Below are 17613 nucleotides of genomic sequence, written 5' to 3'. Positions count from 1 at the left end.
AGCATTTCTTCTTCCTTGGTAGCAGATAAAAATAAATGTGCATTTTATCTTCAGTGCTTTTTTTAAGACTCAGTAAAATATGGCAGATTCCAACTACTCTTGCTACACAATAATTATATAACCTTAGGGAAAAACTAATGTTTCTTTTTTGTCCCGGGTGTCTCACAAGTCAATATGGACATTACCCACATGACATGTATGGGGTTGACTTGTGGCCCATTTGAATATACACTGGCCTTTAGAGCATTTTACTTCTTAAAAATATAAATATCTGTAGTAAATATGAAAAAAAGTTAAAATCTGACAAAGAGTAGAAAATACATCCTCTGTATAATAATTTTTTTACAAAACTCTTAAAAGTATGGATCGTAACATTAGTTTACAGAAATACAGAGTATTAATATTGTCAACAGTTGGGAATTACTATGAATCATCTCAAAGACCCTAGAAATAAGAAAATGAAAAACTGACCAAAGAGAGTTAAATTATTTAATCAAAACTTATCATGTAGGATTATCAAACACGAGCCTAAAAACAATATGCATTACCCCTACCCTATCAGACTTTGCCTTGTCTCTAGTCTACACACACTAAAGTAGGATTTTAGTTTGATTTGGTCTCACACTATAACCACAGGGAGAAATAAACGAAACATAGTTTTTTAAATAAGTATTTCAATTCTGAATGCCAACTGCATTTGGTTGTCTGCCTCAGTCTCATGCGTTTTAATTAGTGAGAATAGTTATCTTACAGCCCCTCACTCCTGATTATCAACTCAAGCAAGTCTCTAGCTCTCCAGGTTACAGTCACATCTTAGAATACGTAATCTAATTGAGGTACAGCCCTGACCAGTTCTAACCCGTCTTTCCTGAGATGCCACTAGTATCACTTTCCATCTCCAAAGTCCTACAAAGTATCACCACTGGAAGGAGGAAAAAGGAAGCCTAAAAGCAAGTAAGATCCTTTTGACTAAAATTCAAAATATCTTGGATTTAAAGATACTTCAGAGATCAAAGGTTTGTTCATTTTTTAAAGCAGTGTTCTCATCTGCTTTTAAAATCTTCACTTTTTAGACCAAATAGTTAGGTGCTTAAACACTGTCTTTCTATTTATATGCTATCCAGAAGAAACAATGGGAAGTAAAGGTTAACATTACATATTTGACATTTGCTCTCCAAATTTTCTCTCCAAGTATTTACACCACCAAATGATGCCTATGGATGAACAATTCACTAACAAATCTCACATTCATTACATATTTCTTTCAAGGTTTTAGGTAGCTTCATGACCATTTTCTATTTAATAATTATGAATATGCAAATGTTTTAATTAAGAGTTTTAGCTCATACCTGGAGAACTGGTTTCACTATCTGTATCCATAGCAACTTCTTCATAGTTATCATATTGATAAATGCTTCCTCCACTATCAGTAGGTTGCTTATCTAAGGATCGTCTCAGGTCAGGATCTGAAGACTAATTACACAGGATATTTAGTTTCACAGCATTTACTTAGACCATTCTTAGGCTAAAAATTATAAAACAATTAATAGTTATTTTCTAGGAAACAGTATCAAAACTCATGGTGATCCAGTTAGACCTGCCTATCACATCTGATTTGGGAAATTCAATGTACATGACAGGTGGCTGACAACTGTCAAATAGAAAATGGAAGCTAGCAGGGACTATCTACGCAGAAGAAATCTTCCACAGTTAACTGAGCAACTAACCACCTATTTCTCTATAAAATAAGATGACATCAAAATCTGTTAATACTTATGGCCTCTCTCTGTATAAAAAACTAGACGAGCCCTGGCCGGTGTGGGTCAGTTGGTTAGAGCATCATCCCATGCACTGAAGGGTCGTGGGTTCAATTCCCGCTCAGGGCACATACCCGGGTTGTGGGTTTGATCCCTGGTGGGGGTACATATGGGAGACAACTAATCAGTGTTTCTTTCTTTATCTCTCCCACCACCACCACCTTCTTCTTTCTCTAGAATCAATGAAAAACACATCCTCTGGTGAGAATTAAAAAAAAACTAGAAACTCTTGGTTGATGTATTTGCATAGTTTCTTTTTTCACTTCTTCCAATGTTTCACTGAGATGTTTTATAACAAACTGAAAAACTAGCAAAACCTACACAGATGGATGTAAGAGTAATGTGCAAATACAATACTTTTCTCTAAATGAAGAATCTATCAGAGTGTTTTTTAGAAGCTTATTTACAAATTCCTTGCTTAAGCAAACAAAACTCCTGACTCCCTAGAATTATGGAGGTCTTACTCTTAATACCCCTCTATTCTTCATTAGTACATTTACAAATGTAGTCTCAAAGCTCAGAATTCTGAAAATTAGCACTGATAATAGCACTAGATAGCTCAATATTTAATTTCCAATATACTTCCTGACACATCCATAGAAAATAATTAGTCCTTCAGTCATTATCAATCATGTATATATACTAAAGACTCACAAATGCTTGATAACTAAATAGCCACTAAGGCTATTATTATATGTTGATTTAACTTTCTTTAAAATATACCAATTAATCATGATACACTTCTAACTCTACATTATTAAATAAAGAAAAATTAATGAAATTCTTCCCCTATACTTAGGTAGCAGCCATTTTTAGAATAAGTCCTCACTACAATTTATTAATCTTACTTTCTTCTAACTAGAAAATGATAAAAAAGCTAAATGTCGGATTTGCTAACCATTTTAGTTTTATTTCTTGTTTTTAATATCTATAACCATAAAAGACTCATTCTCAATTATAACCTACCTTTCCTCCTCCCCAAAAGTTATTTCTAAAACAAGCTGTATCAAACATAAGAATTTTATGTTTCTTAGTTGACTGAATTTATGAAATAAGGACACTTAAGTTTGAGTAGTGTTTTGATTTTTATATTTTTGCACTCCTTACTTTACTTCTTGACCGCCTCTTTCCACCAACCAATTTCATGAATCGATTGTACTGTTCTTCCTGATTTGAGAGATCTCGAATTTTTCTGATTTCTTCCTCTCTTTTTCTTCTCTCTTCTTCTTCGGCTTGTTTCCGCAGATCCTCTTCTTTCAGTCTTTCCTGTTCTTTTTGTTGTTGTAATTTCTTCCATGCCTTTGTTTGCTGCTTCCTCAATGCTTGTTTAGCTTTAAATGAAAAATGTAGAAACATCAGTATCTATTAGTTAGAATTTTCTGAAGGATAAAAGAAAGCAAGAGCTTTCAAAATTATTTTCAGTACCATTAAGTCATACATATAGACACTCCTCAGTTGTTTACAAAGGACTGCCCTCCATTCAAAGCCCTATAATTCTCCACACTCGAAATTTTTTGAATTAAAATCTAGACACGATACTGATGTATAAAATCATTTAAAAGAATTTAACAAAAATAATCACCTGTAGTGCTAACTTTTTTGGTCGAATGTGTTTTTGTACTGGTTTTAACTTTTTGCTGTATATTTTTCGTCTTAGTCAACTTTTCTTTGCTTTCTTTCATCACCTGCTGTTCTTTTTGTTGCCACTTTTTACTGGCTGACTGAAGAGCCAAAAGACGAAGTTGTAGTTCAGATAGTTCCTCTTCATCTTCACCAAGTTTCTTTTAAAAAAAATAATTACAATTTTTAAATTATCTGACTCTAAACATTTCACCAAGTCAAATCTTTTATGTGATCAAAATTTAAAGTTAGCTTTAAGGCAAATATTTAAATGGCAAATACAAATAAAATAAGGAAACAAGATTACTTACCATAGCCCTAGACCCTAATTCAATCCCTATAATACAAACAGAAGATCAATCTGTGTATATGTTCATGTGTAGGGTTTGAGGGGAAGGGTACAACTGATGAAATAGGATAATACAAAAAAAAGGAGCCCTAGCTGGTGTAGCTCAGTTGATTGGACGTTGTCATGCACGTCAGGAGGCTGCCAGTTCAATTCCCGGTCAAGGGCACATGCCGGGGATGCAGGCTCGATCCCCAGTAGAGGTCGTACAGGAGGCAGCCGACCAATGTTGCACTCTCACAATAACGTTTCTGTCTCTCTCTCCAAAAATCAATAAGCTATTCTAAAAAAAAAAAGTTAAGGGTTAGAGATTAGTATTTAACTGGGCTTCCCAAACAAGAAAGAAAATCTGAATGAAGCCAGTGAACTAAAAAAAAAACCTCAATCCAGGAAAGATAAGGAATGAAGAATAAAGTGCTTATCAGGTTATTTATTAGCCTTACAAGTAATACAGAGAACTGGTACACTGAAAGTCAAGATTCAAATTTGCGAACTTTAAAAAATATACAATAGCTAAGATCTGGAAACAGCCCAAGTGCCCATCAGTAGATGAGTGGATAAAAAAGCTGTGGGACATTTACACCATGAAATACTATGCAGCTATAAAAAAGAATCTTTTATCCTTTGGCATGGCACGGAGGGAACTAGAAAGTATTATGCTAAATGAAATAAGCCAGTCAGAGAAAGACAAGTACCATGTGATCTCACTTATATGTGGAATATAATAAGCAAAATAAACTGATGAACAAAGTGGATCCAGAGACACAGAAGCATGGAACAGACTGAGGGATCTCAGAGGGAAGGCGGGGATGGGGGAGTGGGTGGGGAGAGATTAATCAAAGAACTTATATGTTTATATGGACAGACATTGGTATGGGGAAAGTCTGGGGGTGGGATGGATGCAGGGTTGAGGGGATCAGTGGGGATAAAAAGGGGACATCTGTAATATTCTCAACAATAAAGATAAATTAAAAAATATATATATTTTATAATCCTATAGTGTTGAAGGAAAAATATGTAAAGATTTGCTTATATTTGAACATTACAAGTTCTAAACCTATAGATATTTATCTGAATATCTAAAATACTTTAAACACCCAAGACTTTTCTTTAGAGAAGCTACAATAGGAAGATAGATTCAGAGTGAATGTTTGAGAACTTTTTTCCGATTGAAATAACTTGTTTTCTCATTCTACCTTTTTTATGATAATTTTACAAATTAAATTCTCTACATTTTCGATAAAATAAAACTGAAAATGTCAGGCAACCTAAACAGAAGTTCTTAATTGGAGTATATGGGTTTACAGGGAAAGAAGGTAAAGGGTTTGGTCCTTCGGTCTCCCTATCCATTAAAGTTAAATGCAAAATTGTATACATTTTTCCTTTATGTATGAAGAGGGGAAAATCAAAAGTCTAAGACTCAAAAAGGTCAAAGCCGACTTAATCTAATAACTTTTTCTAATACATAAATTGTAATTACATTTTCCTAAAACCCAATTAAATTATTTAATTCATTATTAAGCATAAAGAAAACAGTAGATCCTGTACCAACGGGATTCATCCTTACATGAACTATCATAAATCCCTAACTGAACTAATAGTACTTCAGTTTACCCAAACCAGGATATAGTTACCCTTTCCACTATTGGGAAATATATGTAAAAAATGAGTTTTAAATTTATCATGATTCTTTTTTACTCTAAATCACTTAAACATACCAAATTCTACTGCTTGGTACTAAAGTTCTAGAGCCATACTGTCTAATATAGTAGCAATGAGTCACATGTGGCTACTTAAATTTAAATAACCAAAACTGAATACAAAATTTAGTTCCTCAGCCATACTAATCATTTTAAGTGCTTAACAGCCACATGTGGTTAACACCTACCACATTAAAGAGTACAGATAAAGAACATTTCCATTATTGTAGAAAATTCTATTCCATTTTGGACAGTGCTGATCTAGAGAGTTTAAAGTAAAGCTATCATCACTGTTCCATTGAGACTTGAGTCTTTGATTACTTTTTGCAACTACTCCTTTTAGAATTAAAGAAACCACTGATTCTATCATGAAACTATATGCTATTTAAACAGCTACTTGATCAGCAAGAAGAGCACTGAATCTTACTCCAACACTTAAGTCCTATGTAATATAGGCAAGTCACTTAATCTACCCATATAAATCTTACCTTACCTGTAAAACAAATGTCAACTTACTTTATGAAGTTGTGAAGGTATTAAAAAACATATACACATCTATATGCATGTACATGCACGTGTTCCGTGTGCATATGTGTGTATCTGTTATATTATCATCTTTAAATTCAGAACCACCTCTTTCCTAAAACTCCTAGGATCTTTGCATCATTACCATTTACTCATAAAAACTAGCTGAAATCTTAATTGAATAAATTGCAGCTATTTCAGATCTCTAATTGAACAAAGAAAAGACCTGGGTTATTACAGGCCCATTAAATGTCAAACACAGTGTTTGATGCCTCCATATTTTATCCTGCATAACTTCACAACAAACCCAAAGAACAGATGACATTAAACTCATTTTGTAAAGCCAGGCCAGTGTTGCTCAGTGGTTACAGCATTGGCCCCTGCATCGAAGGGTCTCAGGTTCAATTCCTGATCAAGGGCACATACCTTGGTTGCAAGCTTGTGTGGGAGGCAACCAGTAGATGTGTCTCTTTCACATCAATGTTTCTCCTTCCCTTCCTCCCTCCCTTCCTCCCTCCTTCCCTTTCATTCTCTCTGAAAAGCAATGGAAAAAATATCCTCAGGTAAGGATTTAAAAACAAAACTCATTTTGTAAAGAAGAAAAACAGATGCAAGCAAAGGCTCACACAACATCAGTCAGCTAAGAGGAGGAGCTAGAATTGGCTACCAGGTCCAGGTCTGTATAACTCCAAAAGCTTTCCCACACAGGATAATCCCCTCAAAATTGAAAAAAAAATTATCTGGATAAAAATTAAGTTTCAAAAAACAAAAAGATCATCTAAGGAAATAAATAAGACTTAAACACAATTTAATTGAACCCAGTGGAAAAATATTCTAAGATGTGTCTCCAGATTTTCTTATCTTTACGCTTATGTCCAAATAAAGATACAGTAATGATGAAAGAAAATTAGTGGAAAGGAAGACAGAATTTCCCTTTCTAAAGAACAGGGTAAAGCAGTACAACAGTCAGTCTTACAGAGCTATCCAATCACACAAAGCAGTATCTTACCTTTTCAGATAGAATATCTGAGGCACTAAGTCGTCTTGTTAAATTTTGTTCCTTATCTTCTAATCCTTTAAAATAAAACAGCATACTTTGAACACTCTAAAAGAAAGCTACAATCAACTTAAAACAAAATGCTATATAATGTCTGATATTAATTATTCTAAAGGGTCTCATTAAGGGTCTCATTTTCTCAATCTCTCAGGCAAAAGATTGCTGTTAGAGAAAATGAAAATCTGACTGAACTTCTCATACAGGCCTCATTTCTAAAAGTTAGAAGGCAAGTGATTCAAAGTATTAAATAATAAATTAAAAGCCCATTTTGATAAAACAATTTCAAAACTAAAAATAATTATTTCAAATAAGAACAGAATTTATAGAGATAGATAACAAGCAAAGCTTCATTCCCAAATAGATAATACATACTGATAAAATAAAATGATTATTAATTCAGACCTCTAAATGAAATGAACTCAACATTCAGAGATTGCATTGGATTTATACATTAAAGAAATGGTCCTCTACCTAGAAAAGCATCAGCAGAAGTTGTTAAATAGCAACAAAATTAAATCCATCCACACATACTTCTAGAATTCTAGCCTTGGGCCAGATTTCTGAAGAAGTTATTTACAAAATCTTATTTACATATTACCTATTCTATAACTGCTCAACAAATCTCCCAATAAAGTTACAGTACATTTACAACAACAATGAGATACATTTTTGTAGCTAAAACAGATGAAGTTGAAAACTAAGAGAATCTTTCCACAAGATGACACAAATGAAGTCTAAACTCCAAATCCAGTTTTCCCCCCTTCATAATGCCATCTGTCAGTGTTCCAAACAACCTAACTTGATTGCTTAAGACCTACAGGTAAAAGAACAGGCAATTTATTCAATAAATAGAGAAATTACTAAACAAGTACCCTAGACAAAGAAAATGGGAGGCAACCACCAAATTTTGAATCACATCAGTTCTGCTATAAGGCTTGTTTTGGAAATGTGAATTTGTTGCAACATGACTGATATTTTAGAAAATAATTTGAGCATAACACAAATTTCATGTTTGCTTAAGTGCAGTTTGTCCCCAAGAAACACTAAGAGAATGCAGAAAACTAACCCCGGGTAATCCAAGCCATGTAGGAATACAAAAACCCCCCAAACTTTGAGCATCTACCGACTACTTCAGTTCACCATGTATGTTATCAGCCACACTCATCCACATCTGGTGTAATAGTTTACTGTCCAATCTCCTTGCTCTGCTTTACAGTAATTCATAAGCTGAAAATCTTCCACTTCCACATGCACACTTTAGGTCTTTTTCAAAGTAAAGTGACATTTACTGTAGTATTTCAAGCATTTTTTTTAACCCATTTAACATACAGCTGCACTACCATTTTTATTAGGTTCCTAACTTTTTTCATGTGTCACTGACAAAGTTTTTGAATGCTGTTTCCCTAATTCCATTTTGTTCATAAATCCTGTGCTTTTTATTGTGCAATTTTGCAATGTAGTGATTTTTAGGAATGCATGTGTCACATTATAGCAAAACTGATCATACTTCAAAGAACACTAGAATAGTAATAATTATTAGACAAAAAAATGAATAAAAAAAGACACCCCTTCCTCAGAGTGGAGGAACTGAAGTGAAAATCAGTATGGACATAAGTTTACAATCAGGAAGTAAGAAGCTGGAAGTTGAATGCAATCACCTGAAACAGAGCAAGCTCCGAGGCTGACAATAGAGATAAAAAGCCTGAAAAATGATGAAGGTTTAGAAGAGTTGAAGAAATTGGAGGAAAAAAAATGCTGACCAATAATTTAAAGGTTTGATGGCAGAACTGAGTCTTGCTGAAGACTGGAGAAAATGCACAAGTAGAAATACTATATAACTTATTTAGAGAAGTGCTATTCTTTTTAGTTTTCCTCCAATAATTCTTTACACAGCTGTCAGTTATTTTCTTAAAACAGACATCTGATCACATCATTTTCCTGCTTAAAAATATCTGCCTGCCCGCCTGATATTTAAAGAAACTCTAAATCCTTTAGCAAGCCCTGGCCAGGTAGCTCAGATTGTTAGAGCATCATTCCCATAGCCAAGGTTGTGGGTCTGATCCCCAAACGGGGCACATACAAGAAACTGCCAATGAATGCATACATAAGTGGAACAACAAATTGATATTTCTTTCTCTCTCTCTCCTTTCCTCTCTAATATCAATAAATTACAATAAAATAAAGTTCTTTAAAAAGATATTCAAGGCCCTTTGTAATCCAATCTCACCTATCCTTTCATAAATTCATATCCAACCACTCCTAGAAACATACCATATAGCCCACGTTGCAACCATAATCCAATATCCTTTAAAAGTTCTGTGACTTCATCTGCTCATTCGGTTCATCTGACTTCCCAAGTGGAAAAGACTCATTTTTTCAAGACATATTTCAAACATTTCCATAACTATGAAAACTTCCTGAATCCAAGAGGAGACTTTTATCCTCCTCTGTTACTGCAGCCTTCCATACACAACTCCTTATTATACTCTATGACACTTATGTGTGTCTTTTCTAGCCCACTGATTATATTTCTCAAACTGTCTTCTGGAATCATAGTATTAAGCTGGGGAGGGGGGGAAAAATGTCCCTAAGAATGTGTAACCAAAATCAGTCACCACTCAGGTTTGCAACCAAATTTACACTATATGAATGGCCCTGAAAACCTCAAATATAAAGTGGTCCAAGAGCTAAAGTCTACTCAAGTACCTGGCAGCAACAAAAGCAAATCCTCTCTGGGGAATCCACCTTTGTGCCAGGCCTCAAAAAATTCCCACCAAAAAAATTCAAAGAAAACTGAGCACCTCATTTAAAAAAAAAAAACAAAAAAATCAATCACCAAGTGTTCAAGAAAAGAAAGTACCAAAAACAAGAACCAGCAGAGATAGCAAACATCAGAAATCAAACCCACAAAGACCTCAGACACAAGAAATCAGCAGGCAAAGGAGAGAAACAAAACAAAACAAAACAAACTTATGGTTAACATGTTTAAAGAAACAAAGATGCATTTGAAAAAATAAGTGGGGAGAAAGAAAACTAAAAAGAAGGAGGCAAGTGATATGAAAACAAAATAAAAATAATAAAATAAAACCTGTAACTGAAATTTAAAACTCAATAGGAGAGCTTAAGGCTTATCAGACACAGATAATCAGTGAACTGAAAGATATAGCAAATGACATTTCCGAGAATGTAGCAGAGTTATAAAGAGATGGGAACGTAAGAGAAATTAAGGGAAATGGAAGAAAAGTGAGATGATTTAATATAATAGACATCTACACAGTGTCAGAAAAGAAAGAGAAAGGGACAATATTTTAAGAGATGACAATTTTCCAGAACCAATAAAAAAAGCACAACATATCCCAAACTGGATAAATAAAAAGAAAACTACGATCAATACATCATAGTTAAACTACAGAATGCCAAAGACAAAAATAAGATCTTTAAAGCAACCATAAAAAGATACTACCTTCCAACTAGAAACTATTAATATAGCTGACTTTTCAAAATCAACAACAGAAACAAAAAAAAAAATCTCCAATATGTTGATAATATAATTAACCAACCTAGAATTCTAAACCTAGAAAAATTCTTTTTAAAAGGGGGCAAACAGAAATAAGTTTTCCATCTAGCAAACACACATTAAAGGAATTTTTTTTTTTTATCCTCACCTGAGGATATTTTTTCCAATGATTTTTAGAGAGAGTAGAAGGGAGACAAGGAGGGACGGACAGATGGAGACAGAGAGAAACACCAATGTGAGACACACATTGACCGCAGGGACAGAACCTGCAACCCAGATGCATGCCCTTGATAAGGGATCAAACCTAAGACCTTGTAGCGCATGGGCCAATGCTCTAACCACCACGCAACACTGGCCAGGGCGAAAGGAAATTTTTTTTAATGTATTTGAAGCATAAGTGACTCTAGATACAGAAGGAAGAGTGAACCAAGAAAGTGTTAAATAGATGGGCAAAGCCAGACAAATTCTGGTCCTTGTATATCAGGGAGAGGGTAAAGACCTTGAATAATTTTAAACATTGATAAGAATTCATGTTATAACTCCTAGAGGAACCAATGAGAACAGAAACTTAGTTACTAACTTTCAAACAAGTAAAAAAGATTATATAAAAAAAACAAGAGAGTCAAGAAAGAAAAAAGGAACAAAGAAAATCCGAATATCAGTAACCATGAAAAAATGTAAATGAACTATATGTTCTAGTTAAAAGACAAGACTGTCAGACTAAATTACAAATGATACCTAGCTCTATACTATGTACAAGTGACATCTGAGACACGAGGATAAAGAAACATTGGAAGAATGAAAAATACTATACAAGGCATATATACTTATCAAGAGAAAGATGGTATGGCTAAAAATATAGACAAAATAGCCTTTTAGGCAAAAACATTATAGAGATAAAGAAGGTAACTCCATAATAATGAGAATAGTGTAAGTCAATTCCCAAGCCTCAAAGTACTTAAAGCAAACACTGAAAACCACTATCATAGTGGCAGATTTTAACAAACCTCTCAGTAATAGATCAAGCAGATCAAAAAGTGAAGGAAGATATATGAACAACATAAAAAGCTTGACCTAGCCCAGCCGGCGTGGCTCAGTGGTTAAGCATCGACCTATGATCCAGATCATGGTTCGATTCCCAGTCAGGGCACATGTCAGGATTGCGGGCGCAATCCCCAGTAGGAGGCGTGTGGGGGGCAGCCGATCAATGACTCTCATCACTGATGTTTCTATCTCTCCCTCTCTGAAATCAATAAAGATGTATTTTTTTAAAAAAGCTTGATATAACAATCCATATGTTTCTTTCAAACACATACAGAACAGTTCTAAAACTCAATCATATGCTAAACAATAAAGCAAGCCTATACAAATATTTCAAAAGACTGATATTATATAGATTTCATTCTCCAACAATGTAATTGACTTAGAAATCAGTAACAAAAAGTACAGCTAGAAAACCTTCATGTTTGGAAGTTAAACACTCCCAATAGCCTATGGGTCAAAGAAAGAAAATTTTTTTAATATTTAGAAGTGAATTTTAAAAACTTACACGTCGCAAACAGATGTAGCTAAAGTTGAAACTTCATAGCCCAAAATGATCTTAACAGGAAAGAGGCTGAAAATGAATGAGTTTTAAGAGCTATGGACTTATTTCTGGGGAAATCTTTTAAAAGGGGAAGAGTTTATCAATGCTGCAGATAATTTTTAAAGCAGGAAAGAGATTCTTAAGAATAATTTTTTTATAGACTTTACAACTTACAGGAAATGGACACATTACTAGAAAAATAGTTTACATAAACTGCCTTAACCAGAAATAGAGAACATGAACAGTCAGTACAGTGGTACCTCGGTTTTCTCATGTAATCCGTTCCCGAAGACTGTTCAAGTTCTGAAACGTTCGAAAACCGAGGGATCAACAGCCTACAGCTAGGCCTCAGGATCTTGCACTCAGCGGAAGCCGTGTGGCATATCTGACTTCGGAGACATGTTCGAAAACCAAAGCATTTGCTTCCGGGTTTACGGCGTTCATAAACTGAAATGTTCATCAACAGAGACGTTCAAAAACCGAGGTACCACTGTAGTTTAAAATCTTCCCAGAAAAAAACTGCATCCAGACCCTTTAATCAGCAAGATTTATCAAATATCCCAGGAATGATTCCAATCTTGAACTAGTCCAGAAAATAAAAAGTGAACTACTCCCCAACTCATTTTGAGCATCACCTCCTTATATTAAATCTTGGAGAGCAAAAGAAGGGTAAAAAATTAGTCTTTAAACCTAGATGAAAAATTCTAAACAAAGCATTAGCAAACCTTTATTTATGAAGGTTTTAAATTGCCCGAAACTGCAAGAACTCTAATGTCCCTCCAACTAGGAAATGGATAAACAAACTGTAGCATAGCCATACAATAGAACACTCAACAACAAAAAATAACACACTACTAATATATACAACCACATGGATGAATCCCAAATACACTACGCTGAGTGAAAGAAGCTAGAAGCAAAAGGCAATGTACTATATGATTCCATTTATATGAATTTTTTTTTTTAATCCTCACGAGAGGATATGTTTTTATTGATTTTAGAGAGAAAGGAAGGGAAAGAGAAACATCAATGTGAGAAATATCAATCTGTTGCCTCCCGTACAAACCCCAACCAGGAATCAAACCAGCAACTTAGGTATGTGTCCTGACCAGGAATCGAATCCACAACCTTTTGGTATATGGGACAACACTCCAACCAACTGAACCACCCAGTCAGGGCTATATGACAGTCTTGAAAAAGCAAAACTATAAGAACAGTAGAGATCAGCAGTTAACAGGTGGGCTAAGGGTTTGGGAAGTGAGGGACTGAAGAATCAGTGGGAGTTAATAGAACTGTTCCATATCTTAATTGGAGGCTGGTGATGGTTACCCAACTGCCTGCATTTGTCAAAACTAAAAAAACTGCACACTTAAAAAGGATACATTTTACTGTATTATAAACTATACATTTACAAAAAGAAAAATTAACTAACCAAATCCATGATGCATAAGAATGATATATCAATGAACTAGCTGCATTTATCTCGAGTACACAAGAGTAGTTTAACCCTACAAAATCAATTAACATAATCCACTACACTAATAAACTGAAGGAGAAAAATTAGATGAATGCTCTTCTCAATAATGAAGTAAAAAGACCTGATAAACTTTAACATCCATTTCATGCTGAAAATCTCAAACAAGCAAAAGGGGGAAGGAAGAAAAAAACTTTTACCCAACAAGGGATACTTACAAAAACTTAAACACCATGTTTAATGGTAAATGTCAAAAGCATTCCCTTTAAGTTAGGGAACAAAGGTGCTCACTATTACTTATACTAAAAATTGTACTGTAAGTTTTGACCAGCAAGTAAGGAAAAAAAAAAAAAAAAAAGATTGGAATGAAACAAACATCATCATTCAATGGTGTGACTGTATAGAATGTGCAAGAATAATTCACAATTATTAGAATCATATCAATGAAGCATGCCACCAAAATAGGTCATTACCCCTTTAGAGATAAAATAATCTTATTACTTAATTGAAGTGTTTAATTCCATTACCTTGACTGGATTCAGTAGTGTCAGATTTCAAGGAAAGTTTTGTTCCATCTTTAACTTTTTTCAATCGGTTCTTATCTCCTGGTAAAGTCAATTTTTGCCTGAGTGGTTTTAATTCAAATGCCTGAAAAGTTTTGACCTGTGTTTTCTCCTCAGGAGCTAATTCTTTACTTGAGTCCTTTGTAATACTGACATTATCAGTGCTTGTTTGGTCCTCAGAGTTCAATGTTTTTGGATCTTCCTGCACATTCTCTTCTTTGCTACTCAGAGCTAGTTTTTCATCCTTATTGATGCACTCCAGTTCCAACTGTATCTGCTTATACTTCAAAAGTAAATCTTCAAAAGTTTCTTCCCCACAGTTTTCACTTTTTGATGAATAACTTTTTCTTGATGGAGATCTACCAAAACTTTTGGCTGAACAGCATATTAAGGAAACCAGTTTCCAAAAATTTTCCAGTTAATTTAACAAAAACACATTAAGTAATAACAGATGAATTGTCTCCCTTTTTTCAAGAAAGATGAAGTGATATTTTTAAATTACTAAATTCCATTTTAATGTATGTGCTACTAATGCCCACTTTCATTCTGTGCCCACATTTCAAATTTAACAAATATCCATATAAATAGTCCACTTACAAAATCACTAGTGTCAATTATTACCCATAGTATCCACAGGTATTCCATCTGGTTAGGTTATAACATCCTTCTTTCTATAGGTATCAGGAAAGCCCATAATGAGCTGATGTTAGATTCCTTTCTGAAGGAAGAGGGGAGAAACTGAATGGTTTGTCACAGATGTGGATAATTTACACTTCAGATAATCAGGAGGAAAGTTTTTTAATTACTTTCTTCTCATGTGTCAAATTTTTAAAAATAAGAGATAAAAAATGAATACTGACAATTATTAAGACTGATTTATGAATAAGAAACATTTACTTAAAAACCTAATACATAACAATCTTAGAGCTTATCAACTATACCAACATCCAACACATGTATAACTAAGACAAAGAAAGTAGTTATATGATAAAAAATAAAACTTTTAAATAGTATTCAAAAAGTATCTTCTAAACATTTTCCCCTAAACCAATTATCTCAGTTATTTCTGTCTCTAACATACTGACAAACACAGCACAACTTTTCTTGGAAATGGCTACAAAGTTCCAACCTACAATTTTTATTCAAAATAATTTATACATGAGAATTGTTACACCTCACTTTTCCAGCCTACAAATTAACAAGAGAAAAGACAAGTACTTCATGTGGTTTTAATACAATATGATCATTTGAATCAGCTAGAATATAGCATTACAGTTCCCAAATGTTTCTTCTCTGTTTAGTAACTTACAGGACAAGCAACTTGCAAACATTTTAAACTTCCCTAATGACCAATTCAAGAATGGGTATCAATACCATATATTTTAGAAACTAAACAAGCATTACAACTGAAAATCTTAATGGTTCTAGCAAAACTGTTTTGGTAAATCCTTGGTTCTCTGATCTCTATTCTTCAGAGCCAAGTTTCTTGAAAGAATACTAGTTTCATACAATGCCTCCATGATTTGACCCATACTTCCTTTCCAATCTCACCCTTCCTGTTCATCACAATTCATGCATAGCTTTGTGCCTAGGTTTTTCAGTTCTTCAAATTGACTCCAATTCAAATGTCACCTATGTGAAGCCAAAAAATTATCTGCTACCCCACCCCACTGATATGTATTCTTTGTACATAAGTTCTGTAATTATCTGCATTTACATCTCACTTTTCAATGGAGCTATCTATAGGCACAACTCTGGCCAGTGTTGCTCAGTGGTTGACCATTGACCCATGAACCAGGAGTTCAGGGTTTGATTCCTGGTCAGGGCACATGCCTGGGTTGTGGGCTTGAACCCCAGTAGGGGGGGTGTAGGGGGTAGCCGATTGATGACTCTCTGTCATCACTGATGTTTCTATCTCTCCCTGTCCCTTCCTCTCTCTGAAATCAATAAAAACATATTAAACAAGTAAATAAATAAAGGCATGACACTAGTAATTTTTTAAAAATAACATAACCTTGGAAACATTTGTAAAAGGAAAAGATTCAATACTCTTAAGAAATAAAATAACTAAAGGACAGAAAAATGAGGTAAAGTCACTGAGTTATGACTTTAACTGACTAATCTTCAAGGCTAAATGAAATCTTATTTTTTTTAATTTTTAATTTTATTGATTTTAGAGAGGCGAGGGGTTCGGGGGAAAAAGAGAGGGGAAAAACACCAATTTGTTGTTCCACTTATTTACGTATTTATTGGTTGATTCTTCTATGTGCCCTGACTGGGGATCGAACCCACAACCCTGGCATAGCAAGACAACACTCTAACCAACTAAGCTACCCAGCAGGACTGAAATCTACTTCTGTCTATAAAGGACAACTAAAAGCAAACACTTAAAGGATTTCATTTTAAGCTGGTCAGGATGCAATTTCTAGCTGAAATCTGGTTTAAAAAAAGAACTGTCAACCTTTACAACTGCAGGTGAAAATAGAATGACTTTCTACTGATGAGAAACACTGACCTAGTATTTTAGCTCTCATCAGATTTGAAAGTTTAAAACAGTAGTCATCCAAAGGAGACATATGCTAAGACTAAGTGTCTACACTAAGAAAAATTAAAAATGAGAATGCCCTGGTTGGCGTGGCTCAGTTGACTGGAGCATCCCGTAGGCCAGGAAGGTGGTGGGTTCGATTCCAAGCATATCACTGTTTCTCTCTCTCCCCACCTTCCTCTCAAATCAATTTAAAAAAAAAAAAAAGAATGAGAATGAAAATGAAAATAAGTACTGGTACTGGCTGGTGTGGCTCAGTTGGTTGGGCATCGTTCCATGCACCAAGAGGTCATGGGTTCAATTCCCAGTCAGGGGACAGGCCCGGGTTGCAGGCTCTATCCCCAGTAAGGGGCATGCAAGAAGCAGCTGATCAATGACTCTCTCATATCTCACATCAATGATTCCTTCTCTCTCCTCCTTTCCCTTCCTCTCTCTCTAAAATTAATAAAAATATATATTTTTTTTAAAAAAAGAAAAGCAATAGGATTTGGCTTATTCTATTTCTTTTAAGCTACATTTAGCATACCTTAATCATTATAGAGAAAGGAGTTAAAAAAAAACAAAAAACCACCAACCACCTGTACTCATGCTGCTTTACTTCTGGATTATGGAAATGAGCCACAGAAAAACTCTTATTCTTTCTTAATGTAACATTTATAAAATAAAAATGTCATTATTATAATCAACAATGGAAATATGAATTAAACTCAGTTCAATCTTGGTCTTAAAGAAATCTGAATTGGGGGGATGAGAGGGTGAAGGGTGGGTCACTGGGGGGAAAGGAGGACATGTGTAATACTTTAAACAATAAAGATAAAGTTTTTTAAAAAAGAAATAAATTTGAATTTATAAAATTTCGTATTA

General features: G+C 34.3%; 1 protein-coding gene across 2 annotated transcripts in view; it reads right to left on the bottom strand.

Annotated features, from left to right (window-relative positions):
• Nucleotides 1–17613, bottom strand: part of ZFC3H1 (zinc finger C3H1-type containing) — a 51481-nt gene that overhangs the window by 31119 nt on the left and 2749 nt on the right. For both annotated transcript variants that reach the window (XM_081130785.1, XM_081130786.1), the window contains exons 2-6: nucleotides 14169–14579; nucleotides 7018–7082; nucleotides 3400–3598; nucleotides 2925–3148; nucleotides 1350–1473 (exon numbers count right to left, since the gene is read on the bottom strand). In XM_081130785.1, the coding sequence (XP_080986911.1) occupies nucleotides 1350–1473; nucleotides 2925–3148; nucleotides 3400–3598; nucleotides 7018–7082; nucleotides 14169–14579 (1023 nt within the window). The remainder of the gene's footprint in view (nucleotides 1–1349; nucleotides 1474–2924; nucleotides 3149–3399; nucleotides 3599–7017; nucleotides 7083–14168; nucleotides 14580–17613) is intronic.

The sequence above is a fragment of the Miniopterus schreibersii genome (assembly GCF_964146895.1).
Source record: "Miniopterus schreibersii genome assembly, chromosome: 2".
NCBI classification, from domain to species: Eukaryota; Metazoa; Chordata; class Mammalia; order Chiroptera; family Miniopteridae; genus Miniopterus; species Miniopterus schreibersii.
This window is presented reverse-complemented; position numbering and strand designations above follow the sequence as displayed.